Genomic DNA, 23,541 nt, shown 5'->3' with positions numbered 1-23,541 from the left:
TATGTTTTTATCCTTACAGACACACAAAGGAAAGAGTTAGACAAAGGATAGCTTGATGATGTGCATAATCTTGAGAATACTTGTATGGAGAATTATAACTTATTTTGCTTAACTTGCTTGTTTCTAATATTTAATTTTCAGTCCATTCAATTCCCCAAAGAATTCTCACAGCAGCTTATAAACTAAATTAAAACCCATAAACAATAGCAATAGATTAAAACAGTTCTACTGTAAAGACTGCCTAGTAAATTGGGCTTGTGTACAGTGGTACCTCGGGTTACATACGCTTCAGGTTACAGACTCCGCTAACCCAGAAATATTACCTCAGGTTAAGAACTTTGCTTCAGGATGAGAACAGACATCGTGGTCCGGTGGCGCAGCGGCAGCAGGAGGCCCCATTAGCTAAAGTGGTCTTCAGGTTAAGAACAGCTTCAGGTTAAGAACGGACCTCCGAAACGAATTAAGTACTTAACCCGAGGTATCACTGTATAGTGCTTTTCTATCTTTTACTTAAAGTATAGAAATGAATAGATTCACCGTCTTGGGGATATTCCTAGGTGTCTCCTTTGCCAAAGGTGGGGCCAGCAGGGGCCTTCATGGTGGTGGCACCTAGCTTGTGAAATACTCTTCTCCAGAAGGATTGCTTGTATCCTACTTGGATGATGGGGGTGGGGATTGCATGAGGAGAATATATTTTTTGTTTCCCTAGGCCTTATCTGTAGTATTTGGTTTTGGTTTTGGTGTTGTTGTTTTTGGTGCTGTTGTTTTGAGGGGGAGAGTTGAGATTTGGTGTTTTATTTGTAAGTTGTATTGTAGGACAGCAAATAAATTCTTAAATGAATTCTTAAATAAAAAACAGGAAAATATTGAAGTGTCTTGCTCACTTGGCCACTGAACATCAACAGTGGGTTTGATCCAGAGCCAGCCCAACTATGAAGCCTGATTCTGCCTCAGGTGGCAGAAAGGCCCAAGGTGGCACCTTGTACGCCCCATGAGATCTCACCCAAAATTGACAAATCTTGTCTTTTCATTTTCTTTTCTTTTTTATGTGTTTATTTGGCATTTCTCATCTTTGCAGAATGAAAGGTTTGGCTTTTAAAAGAGGTGCCTTTGAATGAAGCCCGGTTAGAAAGCAATTCAACATTTTGACATAAATAATATTTTTCACTGCTACCTGCTCACATGCAACAAATCCTACATAGCCATAAAGAAAAACACTAAAAAGCAGTGCAAGTAAAATAAATCAAGAGTTGCAAAATATCTATGTGCTAAAATCATTTGCAACTGTTTCTTCCACACCATTAGTACAGTTTGCTTTCTCTCTGCCCAGAAACACTATAGCACTCTTGGGGGAAAAGAAAGATTATGTCCAACCTGCACTACAAACCCTTTCCCTGGCAGGACTGAGCAATTTATATGCCAGGGCTACATTTTTCAGTCTCGGGTTAGTATTCATTTCTTCAGTTTCTAAAAGAGAACAGAGCTATACTGTGTGTATATATAATCAAGATTAATTAGGGGGGAGAATACTTGAGGGTAGGACCCCTGAATTGACTATCTTGAGAAATACATTTCCTAATCAAGAGCTCTACATTTTCTTCTATCTTTGTACAAAATAGCATATTATGCCCTTTCAGTGTGGGCTAAAACTGTTAGCCTCTTTCCTTTTATTATCCTTTATACATTTCTGGAGACCTTCCAGCACCTACAAAGCTTGGGATTTGGGCTATGGCTCTCTTTTTGGCAAAGGAGGGAGAGTCTTGCTAGGAATCACAGAGGTCAGCCCTATGGCAACATGCAATTAATGCTCATAACTGGGCCAGGAAGCTGGTGTGTACATGCTATACCCCCCCCCCCCGAACCTTACTAAAGACTTCAGGGTTGGCCACTGTCTTTTACACTGGCTTGAATGCAAAATGCCTGCTACATGAGACATTTTTTCTGGCGGATACTGACAGGCAGATCTTCTTGAGGGAATGCTGATTCCCCCTCCCCATCTACAGCCCCATGGCAACCCAGAAAGCTGCTCTTAAGTGTCTTGAAGCTCCCTGTAGCCAGTTTTCAGGAGGTGGAGAGGCTGGAGATGGTGTATTTACTGTGGCACACACACTGTGAGTAGAAGTGCTTCCCACGCACACAGTAGGATCTTTAGATCCAAGACACTCTGCTTAACTTTTCCTTCTAGGGACATGCGTAATGGGGGTTGATATTTATTTTGTGATGTCCTGTAATTTTCACATCCATCTTAGCAGCAATACTGCCAGTCCATCACCATTTACTTTGTTACTCTGCGCTTAATTTTTTAAATAGTTTGTTGACTTTGGGTGTATAGCTTTCAGTCACTTTCCCCAGCGTTTCCCTCCGTGTAACTCTGAATCCTACAGCTCCCTGACTTTGTTTCTTCCAGATACATTACGCACACATAACTATTTATTTATATAGTGCTTTTCGGGCCAGAGGCCCCAGAAGAAGCGAGCAACATATTAAAACAGCAAAATAAACATTAGAGTACAACAAAATACCATAAATCAACGAGAAAGAGAAAGAACGTTCGACAGCAAAATTGAAACACAAGGGCCAGAAGAAATCCTTCCGAATAGAGGATTAAAGAGTATTCTTGCCAACCCCTAAATCCCACACACTTCAGTCTGGAGACCTGAGCAGAAATGAGAAAAACTAAAGGTTACCCAAATTAGAAGAATTAAAGGATGCTCTTACCACCATCATTCATGCTATTCAAGGTATCATGGGGAACTAGTAATTCATCTAAATAACTGCCAAAACCTTTTCCCCAAAATAAATATAATATTAGTAGAGCCTGGCACCCTACCCTATATTTTCTGGGCAAGCAGAGTCCCCCTGAAAAAAGATTTGATAAAAAAAGATGTGGCCTTTACCCTTATGCCAACTCAATGAGGGTGACTCACAGGAGCAATTCAGTAGCAACTCTCCCTAATGCCCGTAGGTAACCTCTTTCATACTTTCTGGTTGGTCTCAGCATATGGTGGAAATGGAGCACTGTTCTTCTGTCCTCCAGGTACTAGTCCTGAGGCTACGAGCCAAAGGCCATCAGTCACTTAGCTTGCACCTTTGTGAAGGGACTGTCTGTGTGTAATTACTCAATATGGATAGGGCAATCAAGGGCTTTAAAAATCTGTCTATACCTATCTATCTATCTGTCTGTCATCTATCTCTCATCTATCACCTTCTACACATGCATTCTAAGGCAATGTGCAATAAAAAGAGCAAAAACAACAAAACAAAAGCTGCAGATATATTTGAAACAAAAACAAAGCAAAGCATGATACCAAATAGATACATGGCAGAGATGTATACAACCAGCTGTGAAAGCTTGTAGGCTGCATGTATTACAGGCCTTTTTCTCAATCAGATCTACCACCCCTAACTTTGCCAAAGCACTGGCTTTCTCTTGTTCCCTGGAGGGGGGCAGGGAACAGCATCAATCAAGAGGTGTTGCTTATTATATATTTAAAAGTTCACATATACTTACTGACTCGAATTGCAGAAAAAGAAGGAAAAGGACTGAACATACTCCTGCAATCTAGCTTTCTTCCATTAGTTTCTTGTCTATGGGTTTCTTCCAACCTCTTCTCTCCCTGTTACTAACAATTCCAACTAGCTGGTATGTGAGAGAATAGTATGTTATGCACACAGAGTCATTATGCAGATCACTAAAATCGGTATATATCATGTCTTCTACAATTCCCTTATTTAAAAGTCTACAAGCATAGAATTTCCCTGTCAAAATCTACCCATCTTAAAGATGGCCTCCTTTCTGTGTCCCAGCTTGATCTTAGGCTTGATCCAACGGACATGCTACATAATGCTGTTGCATGGGTCAAAAATGAGCAGCAATTCTACAAGATAAAATGATTTTTAAACAAGGTGTGAGAGAGAGAAATTGGCAGTAAAAGTATGTGGACATTCTTAGTACGTAATCCTTTCCTTGAATCATGGGCTCTACCTGTCCCTAGGTAAAGGTAAAGGGACCCCTGACCATTAGGTCCAGTCGTGGCCGACTCTGGGGTTGCGGCGCTCATCTTGCTTTATTGGCCACGGAGCTGGTGTACAGCTTCCAGGTCATGTGGCCAGCATGACTAAGCCGCTTCTGGTGAACCAGAGCAGCGCACGGAAACGCCATTTACCTTCCCGCCGGAGCGGTACCTATTTATCTACTTGCACTTTGACATGTTTTAGAACTGCTAGGTTGGCAGGAGCAGGGACCGAACAACGGGAGCTCACCTTCTGATCAGCAAGTCCTAGGCTCTGTGGTTTAATCCACAGCGCCACCCGCGTCCCTTCTACCATACCTGTCCCTATTTAGCAGCAAACAGGACATAGCCTCTGGCACCAGTACTTCAAAAGAAAGTTGCCATAACTTTGTCTACCTTGGTTTTTACATCTTTTATTTGGTATTAATTACCAAAACAGAAGTGCATGCAATTGTAGCCCAGTTGCCCTTTCTGATGAGGATAAACCACTAGCAGCAAGGGAATGATGATTCCCAACACGGAAGCAGTGAGCTGGGAGTGAGTTCTTAACCCTTTTCATTCTTGCTGTTTCTGTACTTCAAATCACACTTCACCATCACTTCCCCTCCCCTGAGGTTGGCCCCTCAAAGGCTGTTCAACCACAGTTACATGCATTTGCATGTTGTGTGTAGTTGCACAGTTTCTATCTCTGTATCTTTAAATACAGCAAGGCCTGACTGAAAAGCCAACATAAAACTCAGGATAATAGGATGGGAGCCTTCAAGACAACAAACAAACTGTCTGTGGATCATCCATAGTGCTAGAGGAATTATCTCTAATGTGTTGGCATTAGTTCTCCTGTTGCCTGATAAAGATTATGTTGAGAGAGCATTCTGCTATTAAGAGCCTTTCCCCCTCTCGTTCATTGAAATATGGCCTGACATTCAAAACCAAAGGCCTGCTTTTACCAGGTATTTCTTTATAAAAGAGATCCTAATCTCAACAAGATAAACTGCTTAAATAAAACTTGGTGAAAGAACAGGCTGAATAGTGGATTATGCTCTAACTATTTTAAAATACTCTGCATTAGGACAATTCTGCACTTGTGCCCTAAGGGAAGAAAGTAAAAACTGCTGAGGTTTTTAGACATTTTCAGAAAGGTACTGACCTTGCATTATATTTACTCTTTTAATCTTCATTTTTGTCATGTTTATATGTGTAGAGAAGATGTGTTGTTTTGTTTTATACATGAGCAAAACTGAAAGGGAAAGGGTAAACCGAGCTTGTTCTTCCATGTGTTTTGAATCCATAAATACGTGCCACTGTGCTGTTTGTTAGTTTCATATTACACATTCTGATTTATGGAGGAAGGCTTCTCCTTGCAAGCTGAAATTGCACAATATTTTTTAGCCATTGTAAGAGAAATTATTCAGAACAGACTCACTTTCTAGAGGTTGTGTTGCTGCACCAAAGAAAATGGGAAATGTGTCATTGCAAGAGTGGTAGAAGCATTTTGTTGCCATGTAACTGATATACTTGGTTCTTTTCTTTTCTTTTCTTTTCTTTTCACTAGTTCTGCTAGATATCTGTATAGTGGAGAACAAATGAAGAAAATCAGGCTGTAGAGGGTGCTTATTGTAGGGTGCAGAACCAACTCTGGGTTCGGATCCAGACTTCAGCAAGATGCCTTCATGTGCTATGTTCCTACTGCCCACTCTGCCACTTCCTCTTGAGGAAGTGGGCCCCACCCATTTGCCACTCTGCATTGAGACCCTTAATTCCCCTTAATGGCTCATCACCCAGGCTATCACCTTATAAGGAGGCTAGCCTGGCTATTCCAAGAATTAGAAGCCTTGATTAAATTCTAACACTTGCTGGATCCAGGGATTAGAAGGGTCTGGCACGCAACTTAAAACCCATAACAGTATGTATATTACATGTGTATTTAAGGTTGTTCTTCAATGGTTTTTAATGTTCATTTTTGTAAGTCACTTTGAGTTTCATTTAAAAAAAGAAGAGGGAAATAACAAATATAGTAATAATAAATATTTGAATAATGTAGCCTCCATAGAATCCAATTGTCTGTTTACTCTGATTTCAATGCCACTATACTGTGGTCACCCATTTCCTGTTATGTAATATCTAAAGGTGCAACTTAATCCACTTCAGCACATCACATGTAAAACACAGCTCAGTAATGAGAGGCTCCGTTATGAATAACCTTGCTGGGAATGACAGAATGTGTGAAAAGATTAGACTAACCTTGGGCTACAGCAAATTCTATACCAAAATTCTCAAGGGACCAGATGCTGAAAGATTTCATTAGGCTTAAATGTACCATTGAAATGGTTTCATGTGGGTGTTCCGGATCTCTCCCACCAGATTTTGTTACATGGGAAGATTGTCACTGCTTGCACAGAAAACATGTGCCAGCTCATTTGCAACATGTATCTTTAAAATCTAGTCTGCTACAGATAATGTGTAAATAAGCATTATTTTTTCCTCCTTGGTTTAAAAAAACACATATCCTACCTGGCACACAGTGAATACACATTGTAATGAAATGTAACAACTAAAATGCAACAGTTGCATAAGCTAAATGCAATCACCTCAAATATTCAGGAGAGGAATCGCTAACATTTAAATACCAGGCAATAATGCCAGGAGGGTGTTACTTTTCTCCAGAAGTCCCCATGGTGCTACCATGGAAATATTCTGCTACATGTCATCACCAGTATAGCTACAAATAACAACCGATGTGAGGAGGCTTGTATGGGAACAAAGAAGTAATATTTACCAGAGCCTCTTAGCACTCTAAGAATCAGCACCTTGAATTGTGGCTGGAGGTGAATGAAGAACCCCAAAAAGGAAACAACAACCAAAAATAGTTGAATGTTTTCATTCAGTTTCAAGTCTGAAAAAAAGAAGTGATGGCCTGCATCAACATAGTATAATGTTATTTTGTAAATATATTTTCATTCTGTTACTCACTCCTCTGTTGATGAGTCAAAGCAAAAGTGATATATAACCTGTAGCAAATTTTCTTTAATTATTAGCCTTTCTAAACCACTTTAAAAATCTCCAAGTGATGTGTAGTATGTACAACATAAAACCCATTATCTGTTAGAACAAAAATACAGCCTAGGATAAATAGGTAAAGGTAAAGGGACTCCTGACCATTAGGTCCAGTCGTGACCGACTCTGGGGTTGCGGTGCTCATCTCGTTTTATTGGCCGAGGGAGCCGGCGTACAGCTTCCGGGTCATGTGGCCAGCCTGGCTAAGCCGCTTCTGGCGAACCAGAACAGCGCACAGAAACAACGTTTACCTTCCCGCTGGAGTGGTACCTATTTATCTACTTGTACTTTGACGTACTTTCGAACTGCTAGGTTGGCAGGAGCAGGGACCGAGCAACAGGAGCTCACCCCGTCGTGGGGATTCGAACCGCCGACCTTCTGATCGGCAAGTCCTAGGCTCTGTGGTTTAACCCACAGCGCCACCAGAACCGTATAAAAACAGCATATTAAAGAGATTCAGCTGTATAAATCAGGGTCGCACCTTAAGGGTCAAGCTTAGACAAAAAGAGGAGTCTTAGGAAGGCTACTGAAGTAACTGATGATTGCTGTTTCAATATGGCAGATGAAGAGGCAGTGCACAGAAAGGGGGCAACAGAAAATAAGTGTTTTTGGGCATCACTATCCTGTGATCTTCTCTAGGGGGCAGTGTCATAACTAGAGTTTCCCCATATGATTCTAAGTCATCTTGCAGGTATATACAGGGGCAGTCAGTCTTTGAGGTAACTTAGTCCTGAGCTGTTCAGGGTTTTCAGGTGCACCCATGTACTGATCATGGTCCTAATTGTGTGTAGTAGGCAGGGCGATCCAATAGTATCAAAATGAAAAGACTGTCATCTTTATTTGCTGCATTTTAAAATATTTCAGTGAACGTGAAGCCACTGTGTGAAATGTTTTCCTGACAGGGAAGGATACACATTCAGTCAAATTGCTAAACAGCCAACATAACGCAACACATGGAGACAAACACACTTGCCGTGAAAGAAAGCGTACTAAACCAATGGCAGTAAATTTAAATCTAACCTAGGGAATGTGCTTTCGAAGATTAACACGTGCTATTCAGACAATAATTCAGATCAATCAAAGGCAGGAAATTCAAACTTTAAGCTAAGTGTAGACTTGACATTCGGCATTTCCTGCCTTTGTATGCCAAAACTAGGTATGTCAAATTGACTTTTTGAAATAGGAATTTAAAATATCAAGAGATTTACTAGTTAATGGTGATTTATAATAATTTTCCAAAGCACATTTCAGAAATGTTGTTAATAAGTTGGGCTGTTCTATTTCATGAATTGTCAGTGCATATAAAATTATAGAACATAATATGATATTTTCCTCAGTTACACTTGCATTCATGCATCGATTCATTCATTATATAAACATTTCTGTCCTGTCCTTCTTGTGCTTATGCACATTGATCTATTAAAATACAAATAATAAAAAATACATAAAGCACACAACATTAAAATTTGTTTAAAAGCAACAATGGCATAGATCACAAGTAAAAATGACCTTAGCAGGCAAAAGCCTGCCACAACAAACCATTTTGTGTGCCAGGACAAACAATTTTGTCTGCCAGAACTGACAATTTTGTCATCTGGTACAGATGACAAAAAGCAACCAAAGAGGGGTCCATCCACACTTCATGGGGCCAGATAGCCCACAATATTGCTATGGCCACCGGAAAGCTCCTACCTCATACTATCACCAACCATGCCTCCAACCTAGATGCAACACAGAGAAGGGCCTCACCTGCTTAGATAGGATAGTATGGAATGTTGTGAGTCTTCAGGTATCCCAATTCCAAATTATTTAAGGCTTTAGAGATAAGCTTCTCCTGTCCAGAACAAGTAAAAATATGTCTGGCATTGCCATTGTCCCCTATGATTCACTGCTCTGCAGTGGAGAACCTGTGTCCCTCCTGAAGCCTTTTGGACTCCACATCTCATCATTCCTGGCCTTGCTGACTGAGGCTGATGGGAGTTGTAGTGTAGTAACATCTGGAGGGCCACAGGTTCCCCATCCCTGCTCAGGTATAAGTGTACCTAGCATGCATGGATGTGCACTATGGTGCAGTGCTCAGCTCACCATGGATATTACAGCACAGTTCTACACATGCCTGCTCAGGATCCAGTTCAATGTGGCTTGTTCTCAAGGACACAGAGTGGTTGTGATCAATTGTGCAGATCTTCTGCAGTTCTATTGCAAAACCCACCTGTTGCTCTTATCTTCCTAAACAGTTGTGCTTTCTTTGAAATTGTATGGAAACTGATAGCAATTTAAACAAACAAAGAAAAAAGGTTTATTGTGGGGGAGGGAAAATTCTTTATACTGATTTTTAATTTGCCCAGAGTCCTTGAACAGTTGAAGTAAGCTTTTGTTGTGTATCTTTTGTCTATAAAGGTTTCTGGCTTGTTAATGTGTAGGGTGGGGGGGGGGCAGGTGTGTTGGAAATACTCTCTGTAATCCTTTAGTATGGGAAGGCTTTTTTTAAAAAAAGAAGTCCCCTGATATTGTGACTTGACTGTCTTACATTGTTTGGATGATTTGTTCTTTTATTGTATTTTAATATGCAATTTGCTGCATGTTATTATAACTGTTTATGTTATGATAGCAGTTTTATTCACCACTTGAAATCAGAGAATCTTGGAGTTGGAAAGGACCCCAAGGGTCGTCTAGTCCAAGCCCCTGCAATGCAGGAAGCTGAGCTAAAGCATCCATGACGGATGGCCATCCAACCTCTGCTTCATAAAAACCTCCAAGGAAGGAGAGTCCCAACCTCCCAAGGGAGATTGTTCCACTGCCGAACAGCTCTTACTATCAAAAGTTTTTCGAATGTTTAGGCGTAATCTCTTTTCTTGTAACTTGAAGCCATTGGTTTGAGTCCTACCTTCCAGAGCAGGAAAAAACACAAGCATGTTCCCTCTTCCATGTGACAGCCCTTTAGATATTTGAAGATGTCTGTCATATCTCTTCTCAGTTTGCTCTTTTCCAAGCTAAACGTGTCCAGCTCTTTCAATTGCTCCTGGTAAGGCTTAGTTTCCAGACCCTTGATCATCTTGGTTGCCCTCCTCTGCACCCGTTCCAGCTTGTCAACATCCTTCTTAAATTGTGGTGCCCAAAATTCAACACAGTATTCCAGGTATGGCCTGATAGAATAGAGTGGTACTATTACTTCCCTTGATCTGGACACTATACTTCTGTTGATGCAGCCTAGAATAGCATTAGCTTCTTTTTTGCTGCTGCATCACACTGTTGACCCATGTTAAGCTTGTGGTCCACCAAGACCACATATACTGCTGGTAAGCCAGGTGTCCCCCATCTTATATTTGTGCATCTGGTTCTTCCTGCCTAAGTGTAAACCTTACATTTGTCCCCATTGAAATTCATTAGCTTTCGCTCAGTTCTCCAATCTGTTAAGGTCATTTTGAATTCTGATTCCGTCTTCTGCAGCATTAGCTACCCCTTCCACTTTGGTGTTGTCATTGTGCTCTTCCAGTTGTTCCATCATCACAAACATTTATCTTTGCCTGATGGAATGATCTCCTCTCCCCCCCCCAAGCACTGTTTAGGGGTTTTTCCAGACCATCACCTCCATCCCAAGCTGCTTTAGGAGGAGGAGATGGGTGGGTCCAGTTGCACTAGAGGTACTCATTGTGCTGGCTCCCACTAGTGCACATACCTTTTTGAATCTGGCCTTGAGTCCTTCCCCACACAAAAAATCAACTCTAGGTTACCCTCCCCACCTGCCGCTTTCATAATTTCAGCAGCATAATGAATGGTGTGGCAGAGTGGGTGGGTGATTTTGTCATTGCTGTTGTGAAACCGTGTCACCCAGAAATCTACCAGTAGATATTTTGTCTATCTCTGTCTAACAGGAAGAATCATTAACTTTGGATATACTTGTTACTCACATAAGTGTCCAAGGTGTGTGTAAAGCAAGTGTGCCAATATCAAAATGGGAAAATAGGATAGTATCGTTCCAGATACAAAGAAGAGAAGAAGAGTTTGGATTTGATATCCCGCCTTTCACTCCCCTTCAGGAGTCTCAAAGCGGCTAACATTCTCCTTTCCCTTCCTCCCCCACAACAAACACTCTGTGAGGTGAGTGGGGCTGAGAGACTTCAAAGAAGTGCGACTGGCCCAAGGGCACCCAGCAGCTGCATTTGGAGGAGCGGAGACGCGAACCCGGTTCCCCAGATTACGGGACTACCGCTCTTAACCACTACACCACACTGATGTCACAGATACTGTCCTATTTTCCAATTTTGCTAGTCTTTCTTCCTAACCTATTAGATAATGAAGCTTCAACAACAGTATGGCCTAATAGCTGAAATGACTGAAATCCTTAACTATTACAGTTATGAACTGATGTTATCGGAATAGTAGCTTCAACATCTTGGACCAAGGGGCACCAAGTGGGGCATTTTTTCTGCCAATACTGCCAGATACTAAAAGGGGTTGTGCTTTCCTCACAAGCTCTACTGCCGAGAGCAATTGTGGTGCCGCTGCCGCTGCCATGACTCTGTCTGTTTGGTGGGCAGAACACCGTCGCCTCACTCTTGTCTTTCACCAGCATTAAATTGACTTTAGTGAAGCTATTAATTATTGACTTGAATGAAAAGAACAGTCTTGCTTGGCACGCATCCAGCAAAATTCATACTGGGGTGCTGAACAAAGACAGTTCCCTTCTGTTAAAATGAATATGATATGCAATGGTGGTGGGTTTCTGGTTTGTCTGGTTTTTTGTTTTTTTAAAAAAGATGATTCATATTATGTAATAAACATTTCACTCGGTGGCTGGGGTGAGTGGGTGTGCACCACAAAATGAATGCAACCCTTAAACCACATACTCTAGATTAGTTCTCCTACTAATTGAACAGAGGTCTTTGTAGCACTCTTAACCCTTTATGTCTCTGTACTATAAATACTTCTTCCCAAGTATTCTTTTTGACTCCTTGTTACTGCATGTATTTGTGCTTCTAAAACAAATAGAGAGTTACTGTGGTGCAGCAATCAGTATGCCAGACTAGGACCCAAGGGGACAAGAGTTCAGATCCCTGCTTGGGGATGGCCCAGCTTTCAGCCTAACATATCTCACAGGGTTGCTTTGAATATTATACGGAGAACCTTGAAGGAAAGGTTGAATGCAAAAATAAATAAACAAATATTTTAACCTCAGTGTTCTAGCATACTCTGATTCCAGTGAAATAAATGCAACCTTTTGTTAATTTGCTTTTTCACATATGGATATGCTTCATCATGATTGCATACGTAAATGCTGTTGTGAGATATATATATAAATAGATGATAGATAGATAGATGATAGATAGATAGATAGATAGATAGATAGATAGATAGATAGATAGATAGATATAATATTTTGGAAAAGGGGGTGGGAAGGAAACCTTTTTATAAAGGGCTGCACCCACCCACCCACCCTTTCCTACTTTATCAGGCCAGGTGGAGGGGGGTTCAAATAAAATGTGAGGGTGCTTGTTTTCTTGAATTGCGTGCATCAGCAAGCACAGTAATCTGAAACCTCTACCTTTTCAACATGAATAGCTGTTACTTTTGAGGGGGAAAGGGTGGGAAAGCTAACTGGATGGATTCATTTGACACAGGGGTAGATTTCATACACTCCTCACTACTTAATACCGTGAAAGACATTAAGTTCTAGTATAAATCGTAGAGATAAACACTTTGGATTTTAGTAGCTTGGTCCTTTGTCACAATAATAGTAGCACGTTGTGTCCTCAGGAAGGATTGTTGCCCCTTTTATAAACATTCGCTTGTTACCAAAGCACTTACTGGGGATCATTATCATTATTATGTGGGCAGAGATGCTCTTTTCCGTCTAACTCGCCCTTCTCATTTTTCCCACAGCTTGCGAGAACATCACCGTTCTGCCATTAAGGTGATACGTCGGATGCAATATTTTGTGGCAAAGAAGAAATTTCAGGTGAGGTGATGAATAGTGAGCTGCTTTATCTAAATAAACTCTTTTATTCTTCTGGGCTTATTATTGTTCCTTTTGTGGGCTTAAGAAAGAAAAGACCAAGGCAATTCATTTTAGTGATGGTGAGTTACACCCACTATTCTCTCCCTTCTTGAATAGGGTGGTTGTTTAGCAGCAGGTTAGTCAACTGTGGATGCACTGGGAACAGGCTAAGCCCCTGAAATGTACCATGAATTAAAATGTTATTTTCTGCTAATGGACTTGACCTTTCACCTTCTGTTATCTCTTTTTCCTTGCAATGCAAACATTCTCATATGTCTTCATTAATTCTGAGCTGTATATTATTGTCAGGCTGACTCAGTGGGCCTAGAGATTAGCATACTACCTTAACCTTGTTTCTATCTCATACTTGCTGCGGTTCTGATAAGAAGCTGGGATAGAAATTTGCAAGCGTGCTGGAAGGTTTCTGCCACCTTTCTCACACATACTCCTTGGAAAGCCTGCTCTGAGGGGACCAGCAAGCTGTATTTTTACAACGTCCTGCTGGTTTGATTTCCACTGCCTATTTTAGTTATTGGCAATCTGGCATCTCAATAGGCTGTGTTCCCAGGAACACATAAGCTTTTAGGTGTTTGTTCTTCGGGAGCAAGTTGCTCTGTTCTGTGCACTTCTTGCACACTATTCATATGTGGAAGTCAAAACAGCTCAGTTCATGGAAGGGTTATTGAGTTCCTTGAAAACTTGTTGGGAATATAACTAGTAACCTCCTGCAAGTTCTATATAATTCTGTTCAAGCCTTCATTAAACACTTATGCTCAGACATGGAGATTGGCACATTTATTGGATGTAAAATCTACATTCGGGCCATCTAACTTCTATTTTAAGAAAAGCTGGTTTCTGTTATTTCTCCTTTGCATGTTTTTTCTCTTACACTGCATACTTACTTTTCTTTTAAAATTTGCGTAGTTTCTTCTGATTTTGCCATTCAGGTGGAGAGACAGGCATGGAACTATACAAAACACTGGTGCCTCACCCCCAGCCAGTGGAAATCTTATTCAGTCACTTGTCCGGCTTCTGAGACGTTTCCCACATACTTTCAGATAGATCTTCTCTCCATCCACATAGTCTTGAAAGTTGGTTTGAGATAAAGCAAGCGGAGATGACTGCTGTGGTGAGGCTGAAGCTGGAAAAATCCACTTTCTTGTAGGTCACATTGGTGACAAGCGGAAGTATGCGTTGCCTGGGACGGGGGGGGGCACTTTAGTACCACACCCAGGCCTGGCCCAACGATGAGGCAGGGTCAAATGCCCACTTGGAGTGGCAAAAGTCCAAGGGGCGGACTTTTGCCTCCACCACCTGCCCCGCTGCCTCCACCACTAGTGGAGAAGCGGTACCGGTTTCTGGTGAGATGTCACCGAAATCTCACAAGACTTGAGCGAGATCATGCAAGATCTCACCGGAAGTCAGTGCCGCTGCTGGCGCTTTGTGGGCGGTGCCACGCAGTGCAGGTAAGAGAGGCGCTGGCAGCAGGGCAGCAACGAGGGAGTGGGATAGCAGCAGGGTGGGGGGCGGCACATTCCCATTTCACCTCAAGCAGTGAAGCAGGATGAGCTGCCCCTGGCCACACCACCACTGGTCACCCTAAACTCCAAAAAGTTTATGAAAAAAGTCATCAGCAAGCTGCCTTTATAGCTGCTTCTGTGTGGTCTGTTTCTCCCCACCGGTAGTAGTAGTTGTTGTAGTATCCAAATTCTGTTATCAAGATTTTAGAAGTGTTTTTTTAAAAGATAATGCATTCATTAGCAGGATTGGTATTCCATTAAAAGGTTGTCTTGTACCCATGTACTTCGTACTGGAAATGAGTACGAAAAGCTGCTGTACGTGGCGAACAAAGTTTATTTTGGAGTTCCATTGATGACAGGGGTAACTGACATGTCTGTTGTGGCTTTTACAATGATGTCACCAGACGCTCTTGATGTATTTATAGCTTTATATTTCAAAGTGTTACCGCAAACTGTGCTGTACTTTATACGTAATTCAGTTACCTTACTATCAATCAGGAATTGTGTATGTAATTTTCTGTAATCACTTCAGAGGGCTTTCTGGCAAACAAGATAGTTCAAAGTTCTTTGTACTTCAAAGAATGTTGCACACGCTTGTACTTGGCCATTGTTTGGTTACACTCCTCAGAATTTCCTGCAGCTTGAACTTCCCTCTTTTCTTTCCCATTCTGGCTCTGAGGGAAACACCGTGCCATGCAGCTGCTGCGCACACAACCAAATAGCAGGAGCAGTAAGCAGCAGCTGTGCACATATTTAATGCATGCCATTCTCTGCTCTGCCTTCTGCAAACACTTCTCCTGCACATTATGCAGAAAATTCTAACTCATTTAATGTAATTATTACCATCAGCAGTGTTCCTAATTGGAAAAGGGGAAGGGGAGAATAAAGCAAAGAATAGGTAATGGGAAACACAGTGCAGGTAGTTTGTTGCCATCAATATTAAGGGCTGGGGACTGCAAAGCAATGTCTGTGCGCACTTACACAATCCCTAATGGTGACTGGCCAAGACGATGCCAGTGAATTCAGTTGTTTGAAATGCACTTGCAAGGTTTCCGCCCCCCCCCCCCCCACAAAAAAACATTTCATTTAAAAAGTGATGATTTGACCACGTTAACATACAAAAAAGACAAGTAAGTGTGGTGGCAGGGACAGTCGTGACAGCTTGTGAGCTTTCCGCATTAAAATGGCTATTTGAATCAGCCACAACTGTCCTTGCCACATGCCACTTTACACAATTCACAAAACCATCAGCCGGAACCAAAATGTTTTAAAGTGTGTTGAATGCTGGACTAGGACTGGGGAGGCCCAAATCCGGATCCCCACTTGGGCAATGATTCTTACTGGGTCACTTTGGGACATGCAGGGGTGTTTTGAGACGTGTGTAGCTTTTCCCAGGAGGCACATTCCAGCCAGCTGAAGTGCTTTTAAGTCCCATTGATTTAAGCAAGAGAGTTAATCACTTGCCTAAGTCCCTGATCTAAGTGGGACTAAAAACTACTTAATGTTTCTGGATAAATGACTGTTTCCAAAACCTATCGACTATCTTTGATTTTACTAGTAATACGTATTGCGTGTGATTCGGTATCCTAGGGAGCTTTACCCCTGATGTTTATACATGACATATCTGTGTGGGAGCCACATCATCATTGTGTTTTTCCTTCATGGAAAATGCTTCTCCTTGAAGCTTGTGTTCCTTGACTAAGCAGAGCAAAGGGACTTTGACAGGGAGACTGGAGTCATACACTGGTCTCCCATTCCCTAAGAGCCTGGTACACACATGGTGTAGGGAGCAAACAGGGCTCTGCTGTGCCATATGGGACCTCTCCTACTTGTAGGTTCTGCAACTGCAAGAGGATTGGACTGTTAGCTCACCATAGCACTAAATATTCCATTTTGTTCAGTGTGCTATACTATCAGTGCTAAAACAAATCAGCCCTGTGGATCAAGTCCTAGCTTACCAAACGCTTGCATATACCACTGGCTTGTAGCGCAAGAGACCTAAAGGTGGTGAATTTTCATGTGTATAAATCCGTTATGGTAATTTTAAGAGGTGTTTTATATGCATTGGTTTACATTATTATTTTTTCATCCTTAATTTTTCTACTGTATTTATGGTTACTAAAGCACTTGGCTTTAAAGGCAGAAGGGCGAAATTATTGAAACATTTATAAAATTATGAAAGGGTTTTTAAAGCATTCTTAAAACCACCTTTCCCAACCAGAAAAGTATGGCAAAGCACAGAATACCAGGTGGGCAGTACAAATCTGTATGAATGCCAACTCCCACCATTTTATCACACTTTAGAACAGCCTTCCCTAGTCTGCTGCTCTCCAGATGTTTTGGACTATAATTCCGTCAGCCCAGCTAGCATTGCACTAGTATTCCAGAACATCTGCGGGCACCATGTTGGGGAAGGCTGCCTTAGAATAACCAAAAACCTATCCCAGAAGGAACAGACTTGATTCTGTACATGGCCATGGTCACTGTGGTAAGTGCACCCCTGCAGTGCTGTTGACAGGGATGCATGAGAGGGCCTTCTGTGTTATTGCTGTACTACCTGCCACAACAAATCCCTTCATCTGGCAGGCCTTTGGCCTGATCAGTGTCTGATTTTGCCACCATCTTCTTTTCCAGTGTTTTTATGCTGCAGTTGATTTCTTCTTTCACTTTTGTTGTTTTATTTGTTTTGGAAGTTTTCTCTCCTTTAGGCTTGATTATTTTTAAGCTTTGCTGTAAGTCAACATGGTGAGCCAGCACAGAAAGAAAAAAGTTAACTTCCAAGTCTTTCTGTTGTCAATCGAGTATATGTGACCTGCTATGCATTATGTGATTTAACAAATATTTAATTCTCTCTTATTTTTACAGCAAGCTAGAAAGCCATATGATGTACGTGATGTTATAGAACAATACTCTCAGGGACATCTCAACTTAATGGTGCGAATAAAAGAGCTTCAGAGAAGGTATGGAACAGAATTTAGCTGCCCTTACAGATAAGAAGTTCTGGAAAATAATAGCTGCATGGTGAATCCTACAGAATCAAGGCAACAGTGAAGAATCTGTGGTCCTCCAAATGTTGTTGGGCTCCAACTCCCCATCAGTAGGACTGGCCCACCCATAAGCCAGACTGAGGCAGCTGCCTCAGGCAGAGGAATCCTGAGGGGTGGTGCCCCTATGGGCGCCCCACCTGTCCCTGTCCCTGCCCCTACCACCAGAGAAGCGAGGAAAAGTGGTGGCTTCTGGTGAGATCTCACAAGATGAATGCCGCAAAAGCTGCCACCTCCTCACAACTCCAGCAAGCAAGGGTTCAGCCAGTGGCAGAGGGCGATATCCCCTTTCCATTTTGCTGCCAGTGGTCATGGCTGAAAGGAGTTGGAATCCAACATTATCTGAAGAACCACCAGCTCCCCATCCACTGGAGCAGAGAAATTGTCAGCTGCTCTAATGGGCCTACAGATCTGGATCAGCAATCTGGGTAACAGAATGAAGTAAAGCATCAAATATGTCAGCCATAGCATCTGTGCAAGGATGTGTGCCAAGGAGATGATGGACATGGACAGGGAGAAAACAGAAATGAGGGATGATGTGGAGATGACTTGGTTTTGAACGGCTACTTAGCCATTCAAGTTGAAAGGACATGTTAGGCTAGGAAGCATTCATTTGCTAGTTAATGATGATACAGGGAAGAAGAAGCATCCTTCCATATATCCAATCTACCGCATGGATCCTTCTCACAGGCCTCTTCCTCAGCTGGGCTTTGGGAGGGGAGTAAGCAGGAAAAGGGGGTTGAGGGAAAGGGTTGCAGGCAGAAATTTATTGTATAGGGAAGGTGTAAACAATTCCCTCCTTCCTGCTGGTTCCCCCAGTGCATGCCCCCAGTACATGTTCCCCACATTAAGCATTAGGAGGTAAACATGGGATTGGAACTTTGCATTTGTCTTACGTTTTCTAATTTTGCTCTCAGGAATAAGAAACAAGAATTTTGCAATAGAAGCAGGGCTAGGAAATGTGAGTGCGTGGCAGGACCCTGGACTATTTACATACTATGCCATTTCTGCCTGTGGTTGTGAGGCCTTCAGGAGCAAGGACACACACCCTGCATTAATGAATACCTGTTGGCTGTTACCTTTCCTGGGCCTTTGGATATGGTAGAACAAAAACCAGAGCTTTGAAAAAATGGGTAGGATTGTGCAAAGCAAACAGGAAAAGAATAAACAATGAATGCCAGTGGACTTGTTTTTAGTTAAGCCTTTGAATTCCACACACAAATTCTTTCAATAAAAGCTGAATTCCTTCAGTGGTGAAATCCTGCCAGTGCAGTTTTAGAAAGCATTAGCAGACTGCAGACATAGACCTATTTGGATCAGACAATCTCTCTGACATTCCCAGATGAATGTTCAAAGGACCGTTAGAAGTGAGCCAGTAGCTATGCAAGCGTTTCTTTCTTCATAGGGTGGGGCTTGAGAAGCAACAACTGTTGTTATTCAGTTCCCCTGTTTAAATCTGAAGACATTTTTATCTTGTTTATTGATACACTTTCTTTCTCACCAGGTTGGACCAATCTATAGGGAAGCCATCACTGTTTATTTCTGTCTCAGGTAAGTCTCCATTAGAAACATATATATGCTGTGTGTTAAATATTGCTACTCTTCCATACGATACAGAGCACAGGGTAGATGCACAGTACTTAATGTTTTGTTTGATATATATCTTGTTAGGAACTGAAAATAAAAAGGTCAAGTGCCTGACCTTACTTGGAAAACCAGGCAGCATAGTCAGCAAGCCCAACAACTTTGTGCGGCTGCAATACAATTAAACTGTTAGGCTAAAAAATATCTAGAACATAATTAATGCTATGCAGAATCTTCTATCATTAGGTTCTTGATTCACAAGAAGAGGCGCATAAAATATATCTCTATCATCCACTCCTTCACACAGATTTGGGACTTGTTCAGAGCTGTTGTATACCTGATCTGCTGTTGCTTAGATGTTTTTCTTTTTACTTAAAGACTTCTTCTTTGCTGTTTGAGCCCAGCTAATCAGGGATAATGCAGTGAACATGATGGCTTTCCAGTAGCATACAGCCAATTAGATTTGGCTATGTCACCATGCTGCTGTTGGACTGATAAATCCCTCACATTGCCCTGATTCTTAGCTGAAAGGAGGGAGAAAATAAACTTGCTCCTATCACGCCACACTCCAGGTTTCAGTGTTTCAGTCCAGTGGTATCCACTCATGGCAGACTCTGGATGCCGTAGCATTGGCCTCCACCACTGTTAGCACAGGGTGGGGCAGGGTAGCTGCAAGGTTGGGGTGGTGTGGACACACTGCTAGGAGCGTCAGCTGGCTCTGCCAATGAGCCCACACTGCCTTAGCCTTGTTGCCATCCTGCCCCACTGAACACAGCCCTAATAAGCAGCAGTGACGCTTCCTCCAGGGTGCTGGCTCCATTCTGTTGCCCCACTAGACACTTCTACCTAATTTCAAATATGAAATGTGCAAGAGAACTGGGAAATTGTTTCAGTCTCTTTAGTCACTGAATAAATAAATAAATAAATAAATAAATAAAGGATATGTGTATATATTTTAGCACACAGGGGAATGTTTGGCAGTAGGTGAGTGTTGTAACCACTGCACCTAGGGCATTCCTGGAGCCATCCACTAAAATGGCTTGTGTTCATTATTCCTTGCCTTCTATAACTGAAGCCAGGCTATGTGTATGCTTCCATTGTAAGCAAATTGGTAACCATTGTTCACATTTAATGAGAGACACATAATATCAAGGATTATACAGGGGACCAAATCAAAGTTGTACATTGTGATCACCTATAAGCATACAAATACATATCAGGGTCTGTGCTGTTGCCAGCTCCTGATGTAGTACTTTTTTTTTTAGCTACATTATTCTTTAATTTAATTGACATTTGCTAAATTGAATGTAGTTTTAATTTTTCTGATGATTTAAAGCATAGTATGAAGGCAGAAAGCACTCTGTGCTAGAAGCCATTAAAAGGGAAGGCTTGGGTCAATACTATGAAAAAGCTGCTCTTAATGTAATAAAATTATCCATCTGTCAGCAGCGTTCAATTAAGTAGCTCTGGTAGGCTAGTTAAATGCAGTCACGTGGTTTCATTCTATACTATTGTAACACTGATATTCATCTAAAAATGTTCCTTTCTATACAGAAAAAAACAAAGACCGAGGGACTAATACAATTGGTTCCCGGCTGAACAGAGTTGAAGACAAGGTAGGCCTCAATCAGACAAAGTATTGTGCCTTTCTACATTTTCAAAAATAAGCATACAAACAAACATTCTCTTGCCTTTGCCTAATGATTATATTTTTTAAATAAGTGTGTTAAGGCTGATCTCAGCTAAGGCACTGCTACAAATAATTCAGGAGCCTATATGTATAAACACGAGTTAAAAATCAACTTCGTTTTGTAGGGGATAAAAAGATAACTCCAAATAAACAACTTATTTCCTATTGGAAAATGGCAGACCTTGTTAGCAACGGGGAATGTGATATGTAGTATTTTATTACACCTGCAAGTGGAGTTGATGTTACTATTAAGTTGAGGACTGCTTGTGATTGCTGTCAATTAAAGTTATTTGACTTTTCAGTTCGGCTGTCATAACAGGCCTTTTTGTTTCTGCCTGCTAAAATATTATTATTTCCTACAATAATGAAACATCCCAGTTGCAAGGCATCTGAAGCCATACATACCATTACTTGTCAAGAATAAAATATCTTATGTTGTTGCTTTGTGCCGCCAACATTGCTGACCTACATGAGTCTTCCCTCTCCCCTCTCTTCAACAAGGTCCAAGTGCTGCTTTTGTTTCTGTGACCGTGAACTTTTAGCTACCACTTCATCAACAAAAGCAACAACATTTGGCATCGGCCCCCATATTTTCCTGCGTGGCTATGATTCATGCCAAAAAATTCTTGTGATGCAAGGATAGAGGAAGGAAGTTATAAAACTTTGGTAGGACACCAGATGAGACAGTCGGCGCATTATAACCACAAGAGAGACAATCTCCTACACTGTTATGTATGTGACAGTGATGATGGCAGCAACCAAGGTGGTGGGAGGGTACACTGTTATAGTGCAGGGAACATACCTCAGGCATGCTTCACTTCAGAACTGATGGCCATGGAAGCAAGGGGATTTGATCAGAATCTGGGCAGCATCACTTGGCACAGGACCATTCTTTTATCCCTTCTTGGAGGCAGTGATATAGCAGAAGTGGAATCGATGTTGAAATATGACCATGTGTGTGTGTTGTGTGTGTTTTCATAGTAGCTGATGATGAGTCAGGTGGACAAGATCCACCTGACATTGCAGAGACTCGTGCCTTTGACCACTTTGACCTCATTTCCACAGTATTTATTTTAACGATGCAGGTGGAGGAAGGTGGCATTGCATCTGGCCCTTGATTGCTGTCCAGCACGTCTGATGCTGCTGACCTAGGCTCTTACATTTCGTTAAGCCACGTTGTTATTAAATGTAAATTAGATCCGGCTGGATGAAATAATGGCCACAGTGACTGTATGGACGATCTGACTTTATACTTATGAAAACGCTAGATTGTGAGTTACGATTTAGGAAAAATATGTTCAACTTCAGAAAACCCCTACATATATTTAGAATGTGTTTTCACAGTTTTGTAGAACACATCCTGAAAACAAAAGTTAAAAGTGGGAGATATTAGTAAGCTGCCGGCAAATAAACAATGGTGTTTTTGTTTTGCTTTTTTAAGTACACTACTTTTCTGGGAACTATTTGTTTATGTCTGTGTTCCTGTAGGTAATAAAACAGGCAGAGAGGCCTACAAACTTGAAGTGATTCAGTATTCTTTTAAATAATTCAAATCCTGTTTTGTCTAGCATTTTAAAAAATAAACTGATGACGAAAACAGGATTTGAAGCTAAGCCCACACCACTCTTGTGTGCAGTCTTCTTACATCTAAGGTGAAGTTAAAATGAGAATAAATGAATGTCTAGATAGAGTAGGGGAATGATATGTCTATAGAAGAAAAATATAAATGGTTTTATTCTACTGTAATAATTCCTTGTAGTCATGATAAATTAATATATGAAGATATATATTTATTTTTAAAATGGTTCTATGGCTCTCATATAAAAAAGGATAAAATCACATTTTAAATGTGGTATTGGTATCTAGTCTGTTTTAAAATGATACAAAAGCAAATCACAACTTGGCTAAATTCATCCTAATGAAGTATCTTCAAAGAGTTGATTGGTATAGCATCACCTGAGCTCAATGCTCCCATACTGCTATTTCACACAACTTCTGTTTACATTTGTATGTCAGAAGAGCCCTGCTGCTGTGAGTCAGATCTCAGGTCCATCTAGTCTTATCATCTTGTTTTCCAATAGTGGCCAACAGAAGCCTCTAGGAAGCCCATAAGCAAGGCTTCAAGGCAACAGCCCTCTTCCACTAGTGCAAAGTGCCTATTAATGCACATGTAGAAGTCTCTTATAGGAAGGCATGGAGAACAGAGCAAGCAAAAACTGATCACATCTCAGGTCCATGAAAATCACAAGAGAGTTGAGTCTGTCAGTGATCATCCCCCTATCTGGCATCCCCTACCAACAAAACAGATCTCGTAAGTGGAATTAGTGGAGCAATGGAATTGCATCTAGAGCCTGGCTGAACTGAAGTAATACTGCTCTGTTAAGTCAGGAAATGAGAACATAAAGGCCCTTTCTGGGTCAGACCAAGGGCCCATGTAATCCTGCATCCTATTCCCTGCTCATTGTGACTGTGGCCTGTTAGATACCCATGGGCACAGCAACAATGATTCAGATTTATTAGGAGAAATGACAGGAGCTATGGTCAGGAAGAAAGGCTGCTTTGGAATGAAAGAAACAGGTTCCATCTCATCCACAGTGGTCTCCTTCTAAGTTCAATTCCTATTTGAGTTAAAAGCCAG

General features: G+C 41.4%; 2 protein-coding genes across 6 annotated transcripts in view; one reads left to right on the top strand and one right to left on the bottom strand.

The window, feature by feature from the left end:
* The window catches only part of TH (tyrosine hydroxylase), a 532,003-nt gene extending 520,701 nt beyond the window's left edge, over nucleotides 1–11,302 (bottom strand). The window contains exon 1 of the mRNA XM_083721940.1: nucleotides 11,055–11,302. The gene's annotated coding sequence lies outside the window, so the exon portion shown is untranslated. The remainder of the gene's footprint in view (nucleotides 1–11,054) is intronic.
* Nucleotides 1–23,541, top strand: part of KCNQ1 (potassium voltage-gated channel subfamily Q member 1) — a 300,879-nt gene that overhangs the window by 200,227 nt on the left and 77,111 nt on the right. For all 5 annotated transcript variants that reach the window (XM_083720075.1, XM_083720074.1, XM_083720073.1 and 2 more), the window contains 4 exons: nucleotides 12,951–13,026; nucleotides 17,451–17,545; nucleotides 19,134–19,180; nucleotides 20,768–20,829. In XM_083720075.1, coding sequence (XP_083576201.1) covers nucleotides 12,951–13,026; nucleotides 17,451–17,545; nucleotides 19,134–19,180; nucleotides 20,768–20,829 — 280 coding nt within the window. The remainder of the gene's footprint in view (nucleotides 1–12,950; nucleotides 13,027–17,450; nucleotides 17,546–19,133; nucleotides 19,181–20,767; nucleotides 20,830–23,541) is intronic.

The sequence above is a fragment of the Podarcis gaigeae genome, assembly GCF_964106915.1.
Source record: "Podarcis gaigeae genome assembly, chromosome: 1".
NCBI lineage: Eukaryota > Metazoa > Chordata > Lepidosauria > Squamata > Lacertidae > Podarcis > Podarcis gaigeae.
Note: the sequence above shows the minus strand (reverse complement) of the source record. Positions and strands in the feature narration are given on the sequence as shown.